Raw genomic sequence first — 23,084 nt, 5'->3', positions numbered from 1 at the left:
CTCCATGGCGCTGATCACTCTGTGATGTGATGTAATGTGCTCTTGCAATTGAGCCCAGACTCCCAGAGCTCAGACTTGAAGGTACTATGATTGTGACCTGATCAAGAGACCCAATAACAGGAGTGTGGAGAAAAATGTTTGGTGATTAGAAAAAAATATTCTAATATAAGCTGACACACACTCAATATTCCTCATTAAAAGACTACAAGCAAAAAGACAGATGGTGTAAACACACTCAGGCAGCAAACCTGGCACGAGTAAGACTTAGTCACTGGAAAGACGCTCAGCAAATCTGTAGCTGAGAAGATCCTGTATCCAAGTTATAGTGAATCTGTCAGAAACTTACATGCTTGCCCTGTGTTTTCTCTTCTGTGACCAACTGGAGTACTTCTGTGGCTTGTATAACAGTGAAAGTCAATGATTTACAACCATGCTCCAAAAATATATTGATGCCCTGATAGTTTAAGTTGAAGAGTTCAAGGTTGTGTGTAATTTTCAGTTAACTACAACTCCCATGGTGTTTTTTCAGCTATCAATCCTTCAAATACTAAGAGACTAAGAGAGCTGCAACCTCATTTTTGTATTCATGAGTGTGAAAAATATTACAGCATGTCATGCTATTACTTACATCAATGAAATATAAGAACGCATAAAGATTACCATCACCATTACAATCATGGTCTTAGCATCAGTTTTACTCGATGGACCATTACTCAAAGATTTTAGTGTAACGTGCTAGCACCACATAAGATAACAACCTAAGAGCACATATAACTCTGGGATGACCACTGTGAAATGTGAGACTGTAGGCATTTACTGTCATTGAACAGTCTTGACAAATGTAAACAGTTCTCATGCTCTCAGTGCTGTCAGCTGCAGATTACAGCTCTGGGGAGAAACGTCGATCCTCCAGGCTGTATAATCACAAGCTGACTGGTGGCAAATTGGGGTTTCATTGTCATATAAACATTTCACACAGCCACGGCCACTACAAGAGGCCAAACAATAACACTACCACAGTTTATTCTTTAATAAATGTGCCAATAAAATAAGAGTTAAGAGACTGGGAGCTAATGCCATAGCATTTCTGCGCCCATCATGGATGAATGACTCTGGGGGCTGGACCACAAATCCTCTCATGCTTTTCAAATTTGCTACTTGTTTAAAAAAAAGGGATGCCGACCTCAAAGAAAACCTCCTCAGCCTGCCAAGAAGTAAGTGCAAAACCTCTGCAGTGCACAGTGATTGAATAATACTTCAGTGCATGTAGATTAGTCGTAGCGGCGCAGCAGAGTTTTTGATATCTCTCAACATTTGGAAGCAATTTCCCAAAGGCTCTGGGAAACTCTCAGCTCCAAGACAAACAGAAATGTGTTGCCAGCAGTGATTACCAACTTTGCTCATTCAAACCTCCTGGCCCAAACGGAGGACCTCTGGCCTGAGGTAATTTGGTGAGAAGCCCCATATTGTCCCCACGCTCGCTGTGGGAGCCTCTTACTAGATCAGAACACGCAGGCCAATCAGAGTCGACGGAAGCCTGAGTGGTTTCCAGTGGGAAAGGAAGCAGAGGTATGTGGTGTTTGTAACGACAACTCTGGCAAACAGTTGACAGTGAACTCTTAAGTAACTTGATAACAGTCTGCAGGGTTCATGATTGCCATGACAATGTGCTGTATTTCTTAGAACCTTAGAACAAGAGACAACGACCAGAGATGTCACCATGCTACAGTTCAAAGGTGGAAATCCCCCATGCACCATCCTCTGGTCCAACTATGACCAATAACCTTGTTCTTTAGGTTGTCTTCATGGTATTTTGCTGCTTGAATGTGAATACTTTTTTGTGTCCAGTGGTGCTTTCAGGCGATTATGATCCACCTTCTCTACTAGCAGAGCTGATGCAAAATGATCCAAGGAGTGAAAAAAAGCAAGAAAACATCAAAAGCTGCAAGTACTCCAACAGCTGCATGAGGCTGAATGTGACTCAGTTCTCCTACACCCTCACCCGGATATATCAGGATTTATGGTGGACTCCCTGCTTAAGTGAACTTCAACTTTTTTTTTATCCGTTTACAGATAAACAAGGTTCAGTAGAGCAAAAAAAAGAAAAAAGTTGTGAAGAATATATGCTCCTTTTCTTGTATTTTGTACTTTGCTACTGTACTTCAGGAGATTAAAGGTTCAGTCTGAACTGAAGTCAACAAACATAACTTTGACAGTGAAAAATGAGAGGGAAGCTGCAGTCATTAAGTCTGTCCCACATGTCCGCTCACTTGCCGAGTGGTATTATGTTTGTGTTTTGCTTTGTCCCTCGGCTGTCTGCAGAGAAGAACCCATCCCTCGTGAGCAAAGTGCATGTGGGGGTGTTAACCACTGAGGCCCCACTCCTCTGCCCTGTCATTGGTCACCACGAAATCTGCACCAGTTTAAAACCAAATGCAGCTTTCTTCCCTCCCTTCACACTGCACTACCCTTAAAGACAGACAGGGAGGGACAGACTGACAGAGCTGGTGAGAGATAACCAGAGTCCTTGGTCCCAGGATGCCTGCGTATGCCACCAACATGAGGCTGAAGTTCCCCATCGTGGCCTTGGTTTTGGAGATTATCACCATCATTCTGTTCGCAATGTTTGTGATCTACGACGATGGGAAAAGTCATGGCCATGACTCACACTCCAATAAGACGCATGAAAAGCAGCCTATGGACCTCTACCCCAGTAAGTTTGCATGCTGAAGGATGCTGCAAGAGTAACATCATAGGAGGCTATAACATGTAGATCTCAATTATTACACATTTGTATGCATATTTGTGAGCTGGTACAAATTAATTAATTCATTAAATAATATGACTAAGAGTGACTTTCAAAAGGTAAAAAAAAATCCTATTTTTTTCAAATGAATGAAACTACAACTCTTCAAAATTTCCAAGCTTCAGTTGTGTAGTCTGAAGAGTGAGCTGAAAAAGGCCGCCTTCTTTCGCTGGAATAATGTGAATCCTATTTTAGGGGAATAATTTTCCTAATTAGTTGCAAACAGACACAGAAGTATTTGGAGGTTGTTTCCAAAAGCAGGTCTGCTGAATGCAATAAGAGGAGTCATGGGGTTGTATTCTCATCTCGTCTTTCTGAACACATACAGCTGAGGAGTCAAGAAGACCATGCAAGGAGAAGTGCAGGTCTTATACAGAGGAGGTCACATGTGATTTACTCTAATGTGTCAAAGAGAGGTAATAAAAGCACCCAGAGCAGTTACTACAGTCAAGTGGTTTTCATGCGTCGTGACCACTTATCTGCACGAAGATAGCTGCGAGTCTCAACTGCTGTTTTACTGTATGGATGTCTGTTCATGATTGGGTGGGGCAGTTAAGACCCAAAGAGATTAGCTTTGCATTAAGGCTGAGGATATCTTTCACTTCAGATGGATGCACCTCGGTCAAGAAATTACTTTACAGGATTACGTTTTCCATTTTTATTGAATAGAAGTTTATCTGTTAAACTTCTTATTATCACCTTTGCACCTTCTCCCTCATCAGAAAATAAATAAATATGCAAATGTGCAAAAGTCCATTAGGAATTTCTTTAACTTTGGGAGCGCAACAGCTCCACATATGCTGAATACACACATCAGAAACTGTAATTATAGGTTCAAACTAGACAAATAAGTAAATATACTACACTAAGTAAAAACTATAAAAGCTTTTTTTAATTGTAGAGAAAATTGGGTAATTCTAGATGTGCTAGTAGACCATTCACAGCATTACTAATCATAGTTATGTTTACAAAAAGAAAATATATATATTATAATTCACCTTTTTTTGCACGGGCTGCATCACCCTTACAGTCTGCACTCGTGCACCTCTTTGGGGGATTCTCTCTGATCTTTTGGCTCATCCAGTTCATCAGATGATTACCTAACATCTGGGCGTGGTGCCAGTCATTGTGGCTGCGTTCCAATTTTATCTTACATCCCCATCCTTAGTCTACTGCTACAAGGAAAACTGAGTCACACAGAAAGAGAGGGGTCAGAGGGCAAAGCTGTGGAGGTACACCCAGAGATGTTTACACCCCCGCTGAGTTGTGCTTAGTCTTCAAATTTCTGATTAACCACAAAGAGAAGCTAGTGAGTGAGTTTATTTCTTTACTGAGGAACATGTTCTGCTGACACACGCTATATGCAAATATTGTTTATGAAAATGGGTGTGGGTGAATTTCATCTTCCTCATTATTATGAATGGGAAGCTGCAGTATTTTCTGTGTATGATGAAAATGAACTGTGACTGCTCAAATGCATTTAGTGGTTGCACTCTTTTTTGGTGCAAAAAGGTGACACAGTATTAAAATCATCTGTAAGCCACATCTTTCCAAGGATGTAACCCCTGAATTAAGACATTCACAGGATGCATAACTTGTGTGAGTCCCGTGGGGGTCCGAGAGAACTAAATGAAAGGTGCTGGAAGGCAGGTCTAACCTACACAATAAAGTTGCAGAAGCATAAGAAGTTAACGCAGCAGGATGCCTGAGTGGGTCCTGTCTAGACAATAGTGACTGCATCATGCTCGTTATGAAGTGAGGAAGTGAAGCCCATTGTTTTTTACGTCTGCACATGAATCCACCTTGATGCATTTTCCACATGAGCGGCTCATCACACAAAGCTTAAAGGCTTTCGGGAAATAAGAGTCCTACTTCCTCTGGTGAGGGAGAGGCTCTTTCAACATGTCATCACCTGTGATTTATAGAGTTGCTCTGCTTCAAGGTTTTTTTCTGTTCATGCAGTCATACATGCAGTTAGAACGCCATGTATGGATAATAAATTCAAGATCCAACTTTCCAACCCCGCCATGTTACAGCTGACCCTAAGAGATAAGAGTGCATCAGATGCACCCTCCCCCTTGAGACTTCATGAGTCTAAACTTAATTTAAGATCGTATGCACTTAATAGAATAGAAACCGCCCAGGGAGACAAATCCAATAGGAACAGTGAGAACACTTTCCCAGAATGCCATTCACAGTGTTATTGAATTGCTTTTCCATCTAACATGTTGCAGCTGACCGTACAGCTCCTGTGGAGAGAAAGGATTCCTGTGAAGTCCGCTAAGTCAAACGCCACTGACTCTAACTGATGCTTCTTGATGTGTCATATAAGTGTTTCACCTTATTTAGTTTCATGTCCACACTGAATTAAGGCGGCGTGGGACTGTTCCAGCATAACCTGTCATTCAGTCAGCAGCAGAACTGACCTCCTCTCTCCTCTCTCTGCAGTGTTTCAAGATGTCCATGTCATGATCTTTATTGGTTTTGGGTTCCTGATGACATTCCTCAAGAGATATGGCTTCAGCAGCGTGGGCATCAACTTGCTCCTGGCTGCCTTCGGCCTGCAGTGGGGCCTCCTCATGCAGGGCATCTGGCATCTAGAAGACGGCAAGATCAAAATCAGCATTTTCAAGTATGAATGTCTCTGGATGCATTAAAGTGATACCATCAATCTATTTTAGAAACAAAATTAAATTAGGTGTAAAAATAGGGTTATTCCTGAACAACTGTTTTTTTCTGCAGAATTATCAACGCAGACTTCAGCACAGCCACAGTCCTGATCTCCTTTGGGGCCGTTCTGGGTAAAACCAGCCCTGTGCAGCTCCTTATCATGACCATACTGGAGATCACCATCTTCTCCATCAATGAGCATTTGGTGGCTAATGTTCTAGAGGTGAGTCCACAGTGACACAACCAGAAGCATTCACTGACAGAAACACTGATGTGCGTCTGTACCTCCAGGCCAGTGATGTCGGAGCATCCATGATCATCCACGCTTATGGAGCCTATTTCGGCCTGGCAGTGGCTCGTGTGCTTTACCGACCAGGTTTAAGAAATGGACACGACAACGACGGATCTGTTTATCACTCCGACCTGTTTGCTATGATTGGTGAGAGACAATTCAAAGTATTTAAAGAGGCTCATCGTGTGGCATGCCTACCTGTTGACCTGTACTTTCCCCTCACTGGTTCATCACTGTCCTCTTGCACAAGCATGTCTTCTGCCACCTAGTGGACAAAGCATGTGCCAGACAGGGTGGTTCTGTTCAGTGGAAATTAAAGAGAATACATGTAATAGACGACTGCATGTTCTTTTCCTCAAGGAACCGTCTTCTTGTGGATGTTCTGGCCCAGCTTTAACTCTGCCATCGCTGATACTGGCTTACCTCAGCTCACTGCAGTGATCAACACCTACCTCTCCCTGGCTGCCTGTGTGCTCTCTGCCTACGCCATCTCCAGTCTCGTGGAGCACAAAGGAAAACTGGACATGGTCAATCAGCAATCCCTTTAATGTTTAAAACAAATGTAAAAACACAGATTCAGTCACTTACTTCTGTTTTTTTATACCTTGTAGGTGCATATTCAGAATGCCACTTTGGCTGGTGGCGTTGCTGTGGGAACATGTGCTGACATGAACATCGGACCATTTGGGGCCATGCTGATCGGATTTGTAGCTGGAATAATCTCTACTACGGGCTTCAAGTTCCTCACTGTGAGTTAGATATTTATAGAATCTTTTCAATTAAAATATAAACTTCTTTAAAATGATCAATAAATAGACTGAATCCTGTAAATGTCATATTCCATGAAGAGAGTCACCTCTTTCCCTCCTCTCTAGCCCATCCTGGCATCCAAACTGGGTATCCAGGATACCTGTGGTGTCCACAATCTGCACGGCATGCCTGGCATCCTGGGTGGACTGGCTAGTATTGTGGCTGTGGCTTTCGGGAAGAAAGAAAAGTAATGGTCACCTCACTCATCACAAATCCTGCACAGTGATAGATGCAGATATGAACGTACATAACAAATATATCAGCACATATGTAAATTTACAGTTTATTCTTATGAATATTCTCTTTTACAATCCTGTCTCCCCCACCTCGCCTCCCCCTCAGTGGTAACGCTGCCATGCAAGCTGCTGCCTTGGCTTCATCCCTGGGGTTTGCTTTGGTTGGAGGTGCTGTTACAGGTTGGTGGATCTGAAAAATAACAAGACACAGGTTTATTAAATTCAGTGGATAGGCCTCATAATTTGGCCAAAGGGCAACATCTGAGTAATCAAACCATGTATTTTCTTGAACCAAGGTTTAATAATGAAGTTGCCATTCTGGGGACAGCCACCAGACCAGAACTGCTTCGATGACTCCATTTACTGGGAGGTAAGAAATCCCCTTCCTCATAAATATTTCCTCCAGCCTCTGACTGCCAAGAACTGCTGTAGATCACTGATTAACTTACTATCAGATCATGCCAGGTTAGGAGTATTTGTGGTTTTTTGATTCATCCGCAAAATCAAATTTCTATCAAGCAGCAACTTTGTGTTTTATTAGACAATAATTGCTTGTTGTCTGCATCATATTTCATTACACTGCAGATAAGTCATTTGTGTTGCATGTTTTTTCAGGTTCCCGAGGAGGAGGACGAGAACGAGGAGAGCTTGGCTCACGCAGATCACTCAAAGAACAAAGCCGAAGCTTAAATATCCGCTCACTATCCCCTCAACTATAGAAACCAATGAGTAAAGGATTGTCATTTCACTTTAACCTTGTCCACAAATACGTGTCACAGCCTGCGTGGGTTTTCTCCGGGTGCTCCGGCTTCCTCCCACATTCTAAAGACAAGGTCAATTGGTCACTCTAAATTGCCCATAGGTGTGAGTGTGAATGGTTGTTTGTGTGGGTTGCCCTGTGATGGACTGGTGACCTGTCCAGGGTGTACCCCGCCTCTCACCCGTAGTTAGCTGGGATAGGCTCCAGCCCCCCGTGACCCTGCGCTGCAGGACAAAGCGGGTTCAGATGATGGATGGATGGATGTTATCCTTTAAAAAACAAAGTTCTGAGCTCCCCCAAAAAGTAATCAATCCAATTTACATTAAAAAAAACAAGGTTAAACTTCAGGGATTTTTTTTTTCACTGAAAGTTTTGATAGATACTAAACAGCCCTCATGAACCACCATACAAAACACAGTGGGCCACTCCATAGCATCACTGCTGATACATTTGTAAAAGCTTTTTTCTTATGTCATTTTATATTCTTAAATAAACACATTTTAAGATGTTAGCATATATTCTTCATACTACATTCATTTCATGCTTCACATTACCTCACTGGAGCCCAGTCCTTGTGCGAGGAGTCGGGGTGCAACTGTGTGTAAAGCAGCAGCGTGGCTCTGACATGGGCAGGGATAGTCGCATAATGTTCCTGTGTGTCTTATCTTCTAGTACTTCCAACCATTTTCTGTCTGAGGCAGCTGTACACATTAGCATTAGACTGGGTGTCACAGGTTTTGTGTTTTATTCTGTTTTCTATTTAGAGACGAGATGTAATCTTACATGTACAGATCTTAGTTCTTAGATGGATTGACATGGTCAGTTTTATCAAATATATAACGACTGGTACTGAATTATTTTTCAGATATCTTTCTGTTTATGAAGAATTTACATTCTGATATGAAGTGACAATATAGCAAAAAACAACTGTCATTATTAATGCACCACTACAGTTGGTCTTTTTGTATCTTACTGTTACTTTCTGTTTCAGTCTGATGTTACTCTCACATGTGCAACAGGGCTGCCTGTGTGTATTGTATGTATGTGTCGTATGACAGGTCAACTTTTTAATGTTTTTAACAGAACAGCATAGGACTGAGAGATAGATGAAACTGACTACATATTGAATTAATCAATGATATTCTGGTTTTTGAAGCCCAGAACACTGAAACACCAGATTTTGTATTGTTATACAGGTGGCGTATGCTCTAATTTGTATAATATACTAATACTGTCATAATAAATATGTTTTTGTACAATACTGGTGATTATGTGGTGGTTTTTTTTAAAACAGCGACTTGAGTCATTCATTCACGTTTGGTTGTAGCAGGGCAGCAGGGTGGCAAAGTGGTTATCGTTGTGTAGTGGTGATAGGCCCCAGCCCCTGTAGCACAGGATAAAGTGGGTGTAGCTAATGGGTGGATGTTTGATTGCAACTATTCAGATCAAGCCTCACAGCTTATGCATATTGTCCAACTCCAAGCTGTAAAAAATTGAATGCTTATTGGATTTAGGCATATCAGGTGATATGTTTTGTATATTAATATGTATTAGTGTGAGGGAGGGTGTGGCCTAAGGACCTCAACACCTTAAATCACAGTGTGCATAATTATTAGGCCGCTTCTTTTCTAAAACCTGAGGGATGCAGCACTCTTGAAATTGCAAAGATATCTGGGCGTAACCAAAGAACCATTATTTGTTTTATTCTATTTTTTGCAACTAGTCAGCAGGGTCACAAAAAGAGAAAAATAGATGCAAATTAACTGACAAAGATTTGAGAATTAAAACATGAAGCTACCAGGAACCCATCATGCTCTATGTACCAGAACTGCAACTTGCCTGCTTGCCTAGAAGAACAAGGAGTTTAGTGCTCAGACACATGGACAAGCTATGTGTTAGGAATAAAACCAAAAATATCAACTGTTAATCACTTAAGTGTTTTTATTCTTGCAAGAAGGAGCGGCCACACAGACAGAAGTCTCTGCAGGAATGCTCAAGGTCAGCTCCCTTCTTGTAACTCCTGTTATCTAACAGATGCTTTGTCTCAGGACAGTCATATGCAAGAAAACAAAATCATATATCAAGCTTACATATGCACGGTCACAAGATGGTCACTGGTTTCACTTTCCCCCTTAGGGATACTTGTCACATATAACACACATAGGGAGGAAGCATGCTACATCTTCCCAAACAAAGCCTTAACGTTAACAGGAATTCATAAATCACATTATAGGGAGTTTGCAGGAATGTTTAACAACACGGGTGGGATTTCTCCAGAATCCTCCAACGGTAAGGAAGGCTGAAATCTGAGCACCGCAGAACAAGACACATTATTTGAAACATCAAGGCCTAGCCAAGAGCTTTTATGGACTGATGAGATAAGAGTTGCTCTTGACAGACCAGATGAATGGACCCATGGGTGGATCGGCTCCACTTCGCCTGAGACGCCAGCAAGGTGTAGATGGGACACTGGTATGGGCTGGTATTATTAAAAAATAATCAAGGTGGATCGTTTCAGGTTGAAGATTGGCTCAAAATCAACTCCCAAACCTACTGGCACCTTGCCTCTTCATCCAGTTTTCCAGACTTTCTTTTGGGTTGACAAGATATGACAAGAAGCTCTGAATAAAGTGACAAAGTTTCACCTCAATAACAATAAATCAACACAAAGAGAGTCAGGTACATGGAGAATACATAAAAACTACACTATTTAGGCCCTATTGTAGTGCATTGGCCCACTGCATTCATGCATAACTGCAGTCATAACTGTCCACAAAAAAGGGTAAAACAGCGACCTCTGCTGGCGGAAAAAAGGGACCAGAAAGTGAGTCAGTGAATTTATTTTGCTTATGCTGACACGGGACCAAAACCAGCTTAGGTGTCTTTAGGTGTCCGTTTTCATATTTTGAGTGTGCTGCTCTCGAAAACTGAGTGAAAACAGTACTGCGGTATTGCAGTTTAAGCCACTTCCGCATTGGCCTCATTTTTCAGCCTGCATCGTTGCCGCTTGGTTTGAATGCAACTTACAGCGTTGCATCACGGGATACAAAATGTCTCCTAAGATTGCTAACTATTGCTAATGTACCGAAAATGACAGAGATTTAATATTGAATTTGTCGTTTTCCACAGGTTGTGGTTAAGTTTTATATATATGTGGTATATTAACTAGATTTTGCTGCCACAATGGTGAGTGTAAAAGTTTTCTTTCAGCGACAGTGGTCGTTAAATGATCAATACTCACAGTGCGTTTTAGCTTTAGCTCAGTAAACATAGCTGTATCAGTGTAATGTTTAGCAATACAGAAAGCCCAAAACATCGCTTTAAATATTCTTCTAACAACAAGCTTATTAGCGATGCGGTCATTGTATGTCTTAGTATACCTATTCTAAGCGGATCGCTGTAGCTTTTATTGTTTATTAAATTATTAGCGTACGCTTTCTGTAGCACAGATCCGATTTCACTCAAAACCTGATTGCCGCTGCGGCCACACTGAGATAAAACCTTCTCTGTGTTTGTAGTCCACCAAAGCGGAGTGCAGGGTCTCCAGCTCCAGCTCCAGAACGGACGAAAGGAAGAGATCAACGAGCAGAGGCAAGGCCACCTTTTCACAACACCAGGAGTTCAAGATGCATGTTATGATGATATGAACTGTCATTTCCTAGAAACATTGTTTATCTATTTAAATCGTTAAGCAGTTGAGTTGGTTCTTTTTTCTTTGTCTCTATTCTGTTCTTTCAGACATTGAAAACAAATCTGTTGCTGCTACACATTGTACATACAGTCATTAGATTATTGCTCCTACTAATTCCTCACAAACCCTCATTTAACAGTGTTATTTTGTTTCATTTTTTTTAGGACCAGAAAAAAAGAAGCGGAAACGTAGTCGTAGCAGATCTTCTTCGTCGTCGTCTTCCAGTTCATCTTCATCATCTTCATCATCAGCCTCATCGTCGTCCTCCTCCTCTTCTTCTGGTTCATCACGCTCATCCAGCTGCAGCCGGAGTAGCTCTAGTAGTAGTGGTAAGTGCGCAGTCCATGTCTGAGGTATCCAACAATTTTTGTAAACTTGTTGTGATCTGATCTTTGTAAATCTAAAATACTGTCTTGTTTTTGCTTTCATGAAGTGATCTTTAAAATCAGTTGTTATATTTGACTTACGGTGCCTTTATTGTTGTTTATAGATTCGCGGAGTAAATCCAGAAAGCAAACTAAGAAGAGAAACAAGGAGAAACACAAAAAAGTATGTTTTTGAACGTTGATCTTCTTGCATCAACACATTTTTGGTGTTGTACTTAACAGATTTAATTTATGTGTGTTTTAAAACAGAGGGGGAAAAAAGAGAAGCGACAAAAACGTAAAAAAGACAAGAAATCAAAGGGAGAGGAAAATTCGGGACCTGTACAGATCTCCAAGGTACCAGTCCATTAATGTTCCCACTGGACTGTGAATTTTCCACCTCTCTATATCAGTTCATTACAGATTTATAGCTTATGTTACAGAGATATTATTCACTAAGATGTGTTTTTCTTTCAGTATTTGAAAGACAGAAAAAAAGGCAAGTACAGCATGATTTCAGGGAAGAAGATAAAGATGAAAGTAAAGAAGTCAAAGAAAGACAAGCAGGTAGTATTTTCTGACACCCTTTTTATCATTTTGAATACAGCGTTTATTGCCTTGGGTAACATGCTCTTGTTCTGTGGCAGCGGGATAAAAATCGAGCAGAACTTCTTGAGTTCTTGAACTCCACCCTCTGAAGCCATCATAGACACCAGTCCTGGTGGTCGGGCACATATACAGTGGAAGAACTCAGGAAACACCTCGGCTGTCCAGGAGAACAAAAATGAAGTTTTCTGGAAAGGCGATTATAACAACACCGACTCATCGCCACAGAGGGATCACCAAGCTCGATGGAGTGATGACAGTGTCACCATGCGGCTGTGCAGGTGGTCAGTACCTTAGCTTAGTCTGATTACATTTTGTTATTTAAGAAGTGTTAATTACGTTTCACATTGTCCAACTTGGCCAGCTTGATCAGACAGAAATAAAGACTGCTGACTGCTGTCTGTTACTGACGTCTTGACTTTGCTTGTAGTTTGAACGCTACTTTAAATGGCCACCACTCCATTGACAAAAATATCAATCAAATACGAACCAAAAATACCTGCTGTTTTCCAGAAGCAAGGATAGTCTTCTATCCTTCAGAGGCCAGGTATGATTCTTCCTGCTTGGAGAGCACATGATGGACCTGACTAAGACATGTACATTATGGAAAAGGTCCTGCTTTTGCTTTTTTGACCGTCTTTGTATGCAAGTAAAGAATTGAGGTCACTGTGATAATGAATGATGAACGCACACATAAACATTCTTGAGAATTCTCTGAATAAATCTGAACAAAACAAAACAGCCTTTAGTCAGAGTTTCAGGTGTACTCTGTGTATATGAGGATGTCAAAGCTTCCAGCCTAATATACAGTACAAGATGAGGAGTGTGCTACAGAGGGTTAATGAACTACACCCACAGTTTTTTTTCAAACCATCAGACCACCCACACAAATTCAAATAAAAAATGTCACTCCTCACTGTCAGCTTTCAAAATTCTCCCCAAACTATTTAAAATCCACACGCTGGCTGTGGCAGTCATTCATTTTTTTCCTGTAGATAACAGACCTGTCATGTCTCCTGTGTTAACCTGGCTGTTTAAACCACTGTATTGTCATCTTGTAATGAAGTTACAACTGAGAATGAGTTGTTACTGTAAGTCTTAGTCACAGTATGTATTCTCAAGTTCTATCATAGATGTTGTGTTGATATCAGTCAGTTTTACAACATTGTTAGTTCCCCTTGCAGTCAAACCAGTTGAAAGCTCTGTATGGACGGTGCAAATGTTTGTGTGACAAATGGAAAAGAAACAGCATTTTAACTGCTGGTAAGATTTTACTTAAAATGTTTCACAAAAAAAACTCAACATTTAATCTCTTTTGACACCTTCTTGCAAATAAAGAGCACAGGAGGAAAGCTTTCGGTGTGCTTTCCTTGGATAGTGAACTATGCATCTCCATCCTTGTGTGCTGTTTGGAGCCACAGTCTGATGCTGCCTCTGACTGAGTGAACTATTTATGCAGAAATCTCACAAAAAACATTCAAATTATAAATTACCATTCACATAACAGGTCATTTATGTAGTCTGACCCAGCACCGACTTTGTCCTGCAACAAGAACATTTTAATTACACAGTCTCCACTGGGCTACATTCAATAACCCTCAATGCTCAGATCTCAAATCTCATGCAAGACATGAAAACAAGAGGAAAACATCTGGTGTTTCCCTTTCAGATAAGAAAAGTTAAACTGAGTAGTCTCAGTAGTCTCAATACTTAAAATCAACAGGAGGAATTGATTCATCCTCCCCTGTGAAATACTGCAGCTGAGTCTATTTGTCCAACTGAAATGTTCTATTGTCATCTCCGACCATGAACACATCAGATGACCTTACTGCTGCTGTTGGTGCCTTTATATCTGAAGTCAGGCATGCTCCACGCCCTCTGTGCCCTCTCATCCCTGTCCATCCCCCTCTCCACGTCTTCTGACACCGTCTTGAGGTCGCTCATCCCCGCCCCCTCTGCCGCAGAAGTGGTCAGACCCAGTGTGCTTCCAAATGGGTTGATTTTGATCCTGGACCTGAAGTTCATCAGGGAAATGCTCGTGGCACGTTTGTTGTTCCACTGGCGGGCGAGCCGCTGTGCCTCCTGTTCCTCCTTCAGTTGGTCCAGAGCATCCAGGAGGACAGAACGGAAAACGCCAGACACCTCATGCACTTCAGGCTCATTAGCCTGCATGACCTCCCTGAACCTGGGCCAAAGAAGACACAACACAGGTGAGCTGAAGACAACCAAGATATTTCACCTTTTAATGACAGGCTTCTTGACTGCTTAGTAGTCCTGGTTTTGTTTAAGACCATCTGTGTGTACCCCAGGGACCCTCATATACTTTGCCATCATCAGATCCACTCCCACCAATTAGACCTGATTCAAAATCTGTTGGATGGTGTTTGATTAGCGTCCTGCAATGCCAGTTGCTTTTCTCCCATTTTGTAAAATGTGTTTCAGACACATGCCTCATATTTATAAATAGAAAAAGCAGCTGTTCTTACATAGATCTACTTTATGCTCAGAAATACTAATTCCTATAGGAACGTACCTGTTCAACTGCAAATCACAGCCGCTTCGCTAACAAACAAACTAATCACTTCATTCCACACCCACACACAGATGCAGTTGGCAGAGTCCCAGTTTTAACTATTGCAGCTCAACTACAGAGGTACAAGAAAATCAGCCAAGAACCTGCAGCAGATGAGGATGAAGTGCAAACTGCACACATGACACAGAACAGAACTGCATGCTGCTCATCACTATATTAAACACAGGGTTCAATTTTTTCTTTGTACAAAAGAACATTGCAGGCACACTGCACCCCCCACCCCCACCTGCCTGACCAGCAATATCCTGCCAACTCCTCCTCCTCCTAACAAGAGGTGGATGAAGGTTTAACAGGCCTTTAAATAGACAAACATGCGTTCAGTGTTCAGAGCTGTCCGTGATAATTAACCTCGCACCACCAACACATGTATGTAAACTCCACAGATACATATTTATATTATTGTTTATACTTGTACATTTTGGTTGTGTAATATTAGAATAGTATTTATTGTGGAGATACTCACTGGTTTTTAATCTAAATAAACAATAAAAATGAAGAAGCTCAAAAATCAAGACATGATTACACCTCACAGCTCATCTGACAGCTGCGGTCTCCGTGTAATTAGAATCACACAAACATGCTGCACTTGGTCTCTGTTGTGTTTGGGACTTCCACTTAGCGCTTAGCACCTCACTGCTCACTCACATTAAAGCTGTCGAACTCTAACAAGACACACGAGACCCCAGCAGCTTTCTAGGAACAGCTGCTACACTGCCTAGCTCGGGAACGTCTTTGCTGAAAGGATGGACACACCACAGCATTATATATTTCAGAAGTGTTCTGCTTTTATTAGGAAATGTCTCCTTGTCTGTGATAATAGAAATTATTACAATTATTATAATATAAACCTGTAATCTGGATTATTACACATACTCACATTATAGCTACAACCAGGTTATCATGAATGTACTTAGTGTTTTTGTGTCTCCTTACTTGAGTATGACCAGCCCGCAGCAGGATGGGGGCACCTTGGAGCAGAGGTCCTCCAGGCCGAGCCTCTCCCCGGTGCTGATGCTGTAGGAGGAGCGGGGCGTGCTGGCAAGCCAGCTGTAGTCCACCCCAGTCTTCAGGCGCCGGTACTCGCTCTCCCTCTCTTTCTGCTGCCTCTCTGCCTCTTTCAGCTGCCAGCTGAACTCCAGCATCAGGGTGTCAGCGACCACATCAGCCGGGTCCCGGCGGGGGGTCCGGTAATATGGCTCATTCCAGCTGAACCAGGAGGCCATGGTCTTGTCCTCCTTCACCGTGCCCTGGCAGGGAAGAGACCACCAGAGTCATCACAGTGAAATGATTAGAGACCTCAGAACATTTCAGGCAAAAATGTTCAGGATTACAAGGATGAGTGGAGAATAAAAGGCAAATGACTGAATAGATTTTTTACAAGGCCGTCTGAAGATGTATTATATCAGCTTCACTTTTTTCACACAGACACAGTGTACTCTGTATATTTTAGCATCATTTAAAATCCTCTGAAGTGTGAAGCACACCAGGACATATTCTCAAAGGACGATGTCCTCCATCTCCTCTTTGTTCTCTACAGGTGTCTGTGTGCGTTGCCACGGATGCTGCAATCAGGCAGATCAATGCTCTTTTGTATGTTTTTATGACAAAACAAAACACACCAGAGTAGTCTGCTGATTTATGTGCTGTGTGTCAATCAAAGCTTTCATTAGGTTTTACAGGAGAGCAGGCTGATAAATGTGAGCAGCTGTTTCTGTGAGTTTTGTGAATTAGATCAATCATTGTTTTACTAATTTGTAAAAGAAGAAAAAATCCAGTGTCTCATTCCAGCCTCCCAGATGTGAAGATTTCATTTTTTTGGATTTCAGACCCTTTTTTGTAGATTTATCCAGTTTTTCCAGTAATAAAGACATATTTTAATTATATTAAAGGATAATTATGTCCTTGCATTGTTTGAACAAACATAATATAACTGTACACATGTTGTGGTTGTGTGATTATTTATTCTTTCAGTTGTTAGGCCTGCACATTGGTAACACCCAAATACATACATACATATGTGCTGTTCTTGTTAAACTGATTCATTGCTCACAACATATTTTTGTTTATTTCTTAAAACATGAGGTTGCTTTTTTTCCTCAAATTTGATGCAAACATTCTTTACATTCATCTTTATATTTATGGTCAAAGACATGTTAAATAAGCTGACCTTGCTTATGTAAGTCTTAAAGATAAATCCTTCACTGTGAAAGCATCATGTTCTGCAAAACGCTTCCTTTAGGGCAGACGGACGACGGCCATAAGGTGCTAGTTCTGTAGTTTAACAGTGTGGTTTACATGCAGAGGTTGTCCACCAAAACACAGCTGCTGTATGTTCAATGTTATTTTCAGATTAACAGCATGAGGTGACGTAATGTTTCACAACAGAGCGACACGGTGAGATTAGGGGCTGACCTGCTCTGAGGTGACTAACCCTTCAAAATGGAGCCAGAAAGTTACCGAGCCTCCATATATTGCTCCTGCATCCTGTCCTTAGAAAGAAAGGAAGGCATCAGGGGCGATGCTCCGGCTCATTAGGGATTTAACGAAGATTTCAACAGGTGTCCAAAGTATTAAATGTACTGTGAAGTCCAGAAATGTATGGAGTCCTCAGCTGGGACCCTGTAGCCATTGATTGTTTTGCTTTAATATTTATCAATAGATTTTATATCAGTCTAATCATTTATATTCACGTAGTGTTTCATCTTAAACCAGATATAGCTCTAACTCCAAAAATGACTTTTTAGCAGAATCGAAATAGAAAACAAGCTTTTATTTTGAAAGGTTCCCTTGGATTAGTTACAGAATCTAAAATCTTTTCTTACCTTTTTCTTCTTTCTCTTAAACTTTGCTTGGGCGAAGAAAGAAAACAAAATCACCACAGAGGAGAAAAATAAAAGTCCACAGAAAAGCTTGAAGGATGCTGTAGAGATGAGACCGGCTGAATGAAAAGCAGTTACAGAGAGAAGGAAAATGTTTTCTCCTCCTCAGAGCGTTATCTCCTCCTCTCTCTCCCTCACTCCTCCTCCTCCCCCTCCCAGGGGCCTCTCTGGCCTGCCTTTACTTGTTGCAGGAGGTTGGGGTTACTATCTCCAATGGGAGCATTTGGATCACAGCCCCTGATGAAGTGCTTATGTAGCTTTTTACGATGCACCGTTGCCATAGTGATGCTCCTAAGCCTATTTGTCCACAATAAGCTCCATCAGCTGAAAGGGAGCTAGAGAGCGATGAAGAGGCAGATAAAGAGGACAGAGTGGGTTGAGTGGCGAGATGGAGAGAAGGAGATAAATCAGAAAATGTTGTTCTGTGAGCAGGGTTAGCATAGTGTGGGTGCGGTGACGGCTTACTTACTGTAAGTGGTGCAACGTGCAAGAGGTCATCCTGGTTAAATTAACTTGCTAATGCTAATGAGAGCCACTGGCCCATAACAGCTGTGCATGAATCAGGGGAAATGTGCTAATTACAGGAGGAAATGTTTCTGTGTGTGTGTGTGTGTGTGTGTGTGTGTGTGTGTGTGTCAGATGATACAGAAGCACAGAGAAGGAGTCCAGACTGTGTGTGCTGTCACTGTGTAGGTGGATTTCAAGGTTTGTTGGTTTACTCTGTGTGTAGGTGTGAACAGCTAACCTCAGACGGTTTCCTTCTGCACTTATTCACAGTAACCTTGAAATTCTCACCACATCTTCATCTCCACCATCTCCTCCTCCTCCTCCTCCTCCTCCTCCCTGTTAACACTGCTAAAGAAAATGCTGGCTGATCTATGAACTCTGATCAGTCACTGCAAGAAACATTCAGAGTCAGTTTAAAAAAAACAATTTCACAACAGAAGACATGCACTTTTATTTGAAATGATACTTTGGATTACTTCAGCATTATTGCACATTGCACTGTGAATGAATGTGGTACCCACACTGTAGTTCTGCCAAGGAATCCCTTTGATAGTGATGATGATGTTTTTTATGGGAAATGATGAAGATCCAAACATTTCATATATATGACATGACACTGCCAGCCATTCAGGTGGGTGTGTTATGTGGACAACACACAAAGTCAGGTAATAGTGATGAGATTTGCCAGACTTCATCCTCTATCACTGGAAGACATTGTAAAGGTATTGCAGGCACTATATTCACATCCATTATCTCATGTTTTTAATCTGTCTGAACAGATAAATGTGAGTAGCGAGGCCTCCTGCATGCACCGGCACTGTGTCTGACACAGTTTGAAGGTGACAGATGGGCAGGTAAACTGCCTCCGTAATCCAAACAGATGACAGTCCTAATCCTCTAAAGTGATTCTCTCCATCAGCCCCATGCTGACCTCACAGATCGGCGGCTGCAGGGCTCTGATGGTGAGTCACCAGCACTCATGTTATTTGGTAGATTTGGCACATACTGCTGTGTGATCTGTCCCATGATGGGATCTCCTACTTACATCATCAATACATCTCAGACCTGAGTCACACCGTTAGTCAGACTGTGTGGTTTGTATCAGTGCACGATGGATCCACAGGTGCTGCAGCTGAAGCTGCTGATGGCTGTTTGTCACAGAAAAATTTGCACAAGTATGTTTTGCACAAATAAAACGAATAAATGAGCTAATGAATGAGACTTGCCGTTACTAATAACCCACATTCGGAAAAAGCTGTGCATGTTTGTCCATTTCTCGTGTTGGTGCTAAGCTATGTTAGCCAGCTAAGCCTATACTCTGAATAAATGCACGTGTTTCCTAGAATGCCGAGCCGTGGATGAAGGCAATAAAATTATTTAATTGTTGTATCTCAACAAAAACTCTTTCACCTATGTACACCCATTTCATCTTTATTAAGTATTTATTTGTGAGTTCTCAGACAAAAAATATAAAAATGGATGATCGTGGCTATGGTGACTGTAAATTGTCAAAAATCACATTCAGTTTTTTTTCTTTAGTTTCTGTTCTTTATGTGTATCTGATTATCTGTATTTTTGCGTGTTGTCTCCACACAGGCATCTCATACCTCTGGAGCCAAATAATACTTCTCTATGTAAAGCATTGTTTGCCATATTTTAAGAAATGTTGCACTTATTTTACTTTATTTTATTACACTTTATTTATTTTAGGTATCTTCTTATTGAAAGCTTCTCTTTTATATGTCTGAGGTTTTTTATAAAACCATAACTGACCCTGATGAAACCTTATAATCATATATAGATAGTGAGTCAGTGTGAGTAAGGGGGAGGCACACATTGATCAGAGTACAGCTTGAACAACAATAACATGCACAGACATCTGGCTCCTGTGAGTCCTTTTAAAAAATGTGTGTACTGATAAATCAGGGCATCTGTCTGCTTGTTTTTCTTTTATCTTGCAGAACTCAAAAGCACCACTAGAGGGAACAGGCTCACCAGCTAAAAGGCACCATGAACTCCGCTCTTTATCCCTGTGGTAACATCTCTGTTTGCTTGTATAAAGACATTCTCTGATGATGTGAGTGGTGCTGCATGGGTGGAGATAAAAAGGAGCAGGGGAATGATCTTTATGTTCTGAAACTTCATACCTCACACTGTTGAGATGAAAGCCTGAACTGTTTATCAAATAAACGACACGCAGCCTCACCTGCTAAACAAACATTGATCCACATGCATGAACACATTCCTCACTGAACTTTCAACAATAACGATAAGAGGAATCAGACGTGTTGGTGGGCAGGGATCAACACTGTGTTTCACTCCTCATGAAGCTCTGCAGCTCGTCGAGCAGCACATTAAAGGGCGATCAGGCTCCTCCAGTGACGAAAAAAACAATCAGCAAAGTGTTGTGGACACAAACACACTGCTGAATGTGAGCTTTGTCTGATTGTCTCATGGAGCTCCCATATACATGTGTCAGGCTTTGTGCACTCCACACTGAAGTGAGTAACAGTCACATGATGAGCCGAGCACAACGCAGGGATCCTGTTCTCACAGCTCTCAGCTGGCTTCTTCTTTACTTCATGTAACACTGTTGCAGTCTGACAATGCATATTTATGAGAGAACATGACCTCTGGATCCACGATCTGACACCGAACACCGTCAGATGTTAGGTTTGATAGTGAACTCGATGGATAAGCAGCTCGACCTCTACTGTGCAACATGACATCAGTTTCACACATCAGGGAGATATTGAATGATGTGTGTAGGCAGAACTGCATCGTCCGTCTCTATCTACAGTCTATGAGCCCAACCAGCAGTTTATATCCCTCCAAAGATGAATGCTAGCAGCCAATCAGCTTGGATTACCATAGAGTCAGGAGAGTCTTGGTCACTCTGAAGTTACGTCAACACAGATGTACATGTGGGCTGGTGTTTCCTGTTTGTTCCACAGTTAACAGTATAAAGCAGCAAGATTTCATCAGTGTTTGATTTTATTTTCAGGTGCTTTATCTCATCTCTCATTTACATGGCTACTTTAACCAAAAAAAACATTGGTGTAAACACTGGTTGCTCCGTGTGCAGCTTCTTCCTTATCTGACTCAACTACTAGAAAGTTTCCCTTTGCGTAGTCTTCATTATGTAATCTCAGCACTATGCAATATCAGATATGTTCTTTACCTTCTGACTAGAATGTCAAAATGCCCAGCAGCACAGTCCCAAGCTGCCCTCTGCTGTGGCTTTAGGGAAGGAAGTTCAGGGCAGATCACATGAGAGCGAGAGAGTGAAAAAAAAAACTCCAATTTGCTGACATCCCCTTTTTCATTGGCCTTTGTCCAGCATCCCATTTCACTAGAAAAGCCTCTGTGGACTGCGTACTAAGGTCAGTGACTGTGTGCTGGGGGCTGAATGCTCTCACAGACATAAAGAAAGTGCAAAATGAGGCGCAGTCACTCATCACAGCGGCCTAAAGGCTCACCATGTTTTCAAAGCTTGCGGGCTCTTTTCTTGCCGTAAACCCCGGCACATCAATTTGTTGACAACAAGATGAATGGAGGAGAGAGAAAAGATTCACATTATTAGTGTCTTAACCAATGTCTGACCCTTTGTGTTTGTCTGCTGGTTGGCTCCTTCTAACAGTCACTACAGTGTCTGTGATTATTCAGCAGCATAACTTTAAAGACCTCATGAAGAAGAAAAGTAAATACATACTTTATAAAAACATGTTATATAAAACTCATCCCGTGTGTCCCTGCTTACCCCCACTGCATGCCAGCTTGCAGTCACATAGTCAGTTTGGCAGGGACACCCTGAGGCCTGATTCTCTGACTGCTGCACGGCCATATTGTGAAGCCAGATGGTCAGAAATGAAATTTAAAGAAGTCATTTCTCTGTGTAAACTGGAGTTCAGAGTGTTATCTCTTAACCCTGGGAGTGACTATAGTGTGTAATTGATTAGGTGTGAAAGTCTACATTTCTGCAAACATTGTCGGTGTAACTATGTAGTTACACATCTGCAGAGGACACAGGTTCTGTGCATTTTCACTTCACCATCTTGTGGTACAAAGTGGTATTACACAAATGTACAGATTGTTGCTAGCTGATTAGCATGCTAACTTTATTAGCTATCTCAGCAACACAATGCAAATAGGTGTGAGGCATAGCTGTCACTGTGCGGGGAGGAGTTAATTTTTTTTGTAATCCTCGTGTGAAATTCAGGAAGCATCCACTGCTGCTGACACAATTACAGTGGCAGCTCGTGGCTTGTCTCCATCAGCCTCAGCAGGGGTCAGCAGGTGGTTTACCTCATACAAACAAAGTGTCAGATTTCTGTATAATACACAAATACAGTCTCTCCTCTGTCGGTGGTTGAGAGGAAATACAAGTGTTATTGTGAAGAAATGCAAAGTGTTTCAGGGAAAAGACAAAAAATATCTTTAGAACAGCTTGATGGTGGTTATTTTTTTTAATATTATGTGAAACTGGTCATTCAACTCATCCGTATGGGATCATTGTATTGAATTCAATGTCAGACTGAAGTGGTGCAGAGAGCAGCGGACCCACATTTCATGCTTCTAATACAAGAAAAAAGCTCAAATCATCAAATGTGTTTTAACCATAGCATCATGGTGAGAAGAGACACTGTGTGGTCATATGTTATCAGGCAGATGTGTGTGGGTGTGTGTTAGTGTGTGTAGGAGGCAAGTATATCAAAACCACATCAGTCAGTTATGTGATGTGTTGGTTTGTCCTCACAGCTGCTGCTTTCACAGAGTTACTGCTGACAGTTATTACACACATCCTCGTGATGACACGTGTGTGTGTGTGTGTGTGTTACGGACGGGGGAGGGATGAAGTATGTGCTGTAG

The 23,084-nt window shown here is 41.6% G+C and overlaps 3 protein-coding genes and 1 long non-coding RNA gene across 4 annotated transcripts; 3 read left to right on the top strand and 1 right to left on the bottom strand.

The window, feature by feature from the left end:
* The first annotated feature begins 2,465 nt into the window (after window positions 1–2,465).
* Window positions 2,466–7,718, top strand: rhag (Rh associated glycoprotein). The gene is made up of 10 exons (XM_028396967.1): window positions 2,466–2,713; window positions 5,255–5,438; window positions 5,549–5,699; window positions 5,768–5,915; window positions 6,129–6,295; window positions 6,380–6,517; window positions 6,644–6,765; window positions 6,921–6,994; window positions 7,111–7,184; window positions 7,430–7,718. Exons 1-10 carry the CDS (start codon window positions 2,539–2,541, stop codon window positions 7,502–7,504), a joined length of 1,308 nt encoding a protein of 435 aa, XP_028252768.1. The 5' UTR covers window positions 2,466–2,538; the 3' UTR covers window positions 7,505–7,718.
* An 18-nt stretch (window positions 7,719–7,736) lies between these two features.
* On the top strand, window positions 7,737–13,070 carry LOC114428505 (uncharacterized). Its single transcript, XR_003669591.1, has 3 exons — window positions 7,737–8,632; window positions 10,400–10,402; window positions 13,061–13,070. It is a non-coding gene; the product is annotated as an uncharacterized LOC114428505 (long non-coding RNA).
* Window positions 10,585–12,975, top strand: LOC114428504 (pinin). Its single transcript, XM_028396966.1, has 7 exons — window positions 10,585–10,760; window positions 11,093–11,165; window positions 11,430–11,594; window positions 11,756–11,814; window positions 11,901–11,987; window positions 12,108–12,197; window positions 12,278–12,975. Exons 1-7 carry the CDS (start codon window positions 10,758–10,760, stop codon window positions 12,326–12,328), a joined length of 528 nt encoding a protein of 175 aa, XP_028252767.1. The 5' UTR covers window positions 10,585–10,757; the 3' UTR covers window positions 12,329–12,975.
* Window positions 13,071–14,051: 981 nt separating the features above from the next.
* Window positions 14,052–16,052, bottom strand: rd3 (retinal degeneration 3, GUCY2D regulator). Its single transcript, XM_028397840.1, has 2 exons — window positions 15,763–16,052; window positions 14,052–14,421 (listed from the first exon to the last, which is right to left on the bottom strand). Exons 1-2 carry the CDS (start codon window positions 16,050–16,052, stop codon window positions 14,052–14,054), a joined length of 660 nt encoding a protein of 219 aa, XP_028253641.1.
* Window positions 16,053–23,084: the final 7,032 nt, after the last annotated feature.

The sequence above is a fragment of the Parambassis ranga genome, chromosome 24, assembly GCF_900634625.1.
Source record: "Parambassis ranga chromosome 24, fParRan2.1, whole genome shotgun sequence".
In the NCBI taxonomy this organism is placed as follows: Eukaryota; Metazoa; Chordata; class Actinopteri; family Ambassidae; genus Parambassis; species Parambassis ranga.
This window is presented reverse-complemented; position numbering and strand designations above follow the sequence as displayed.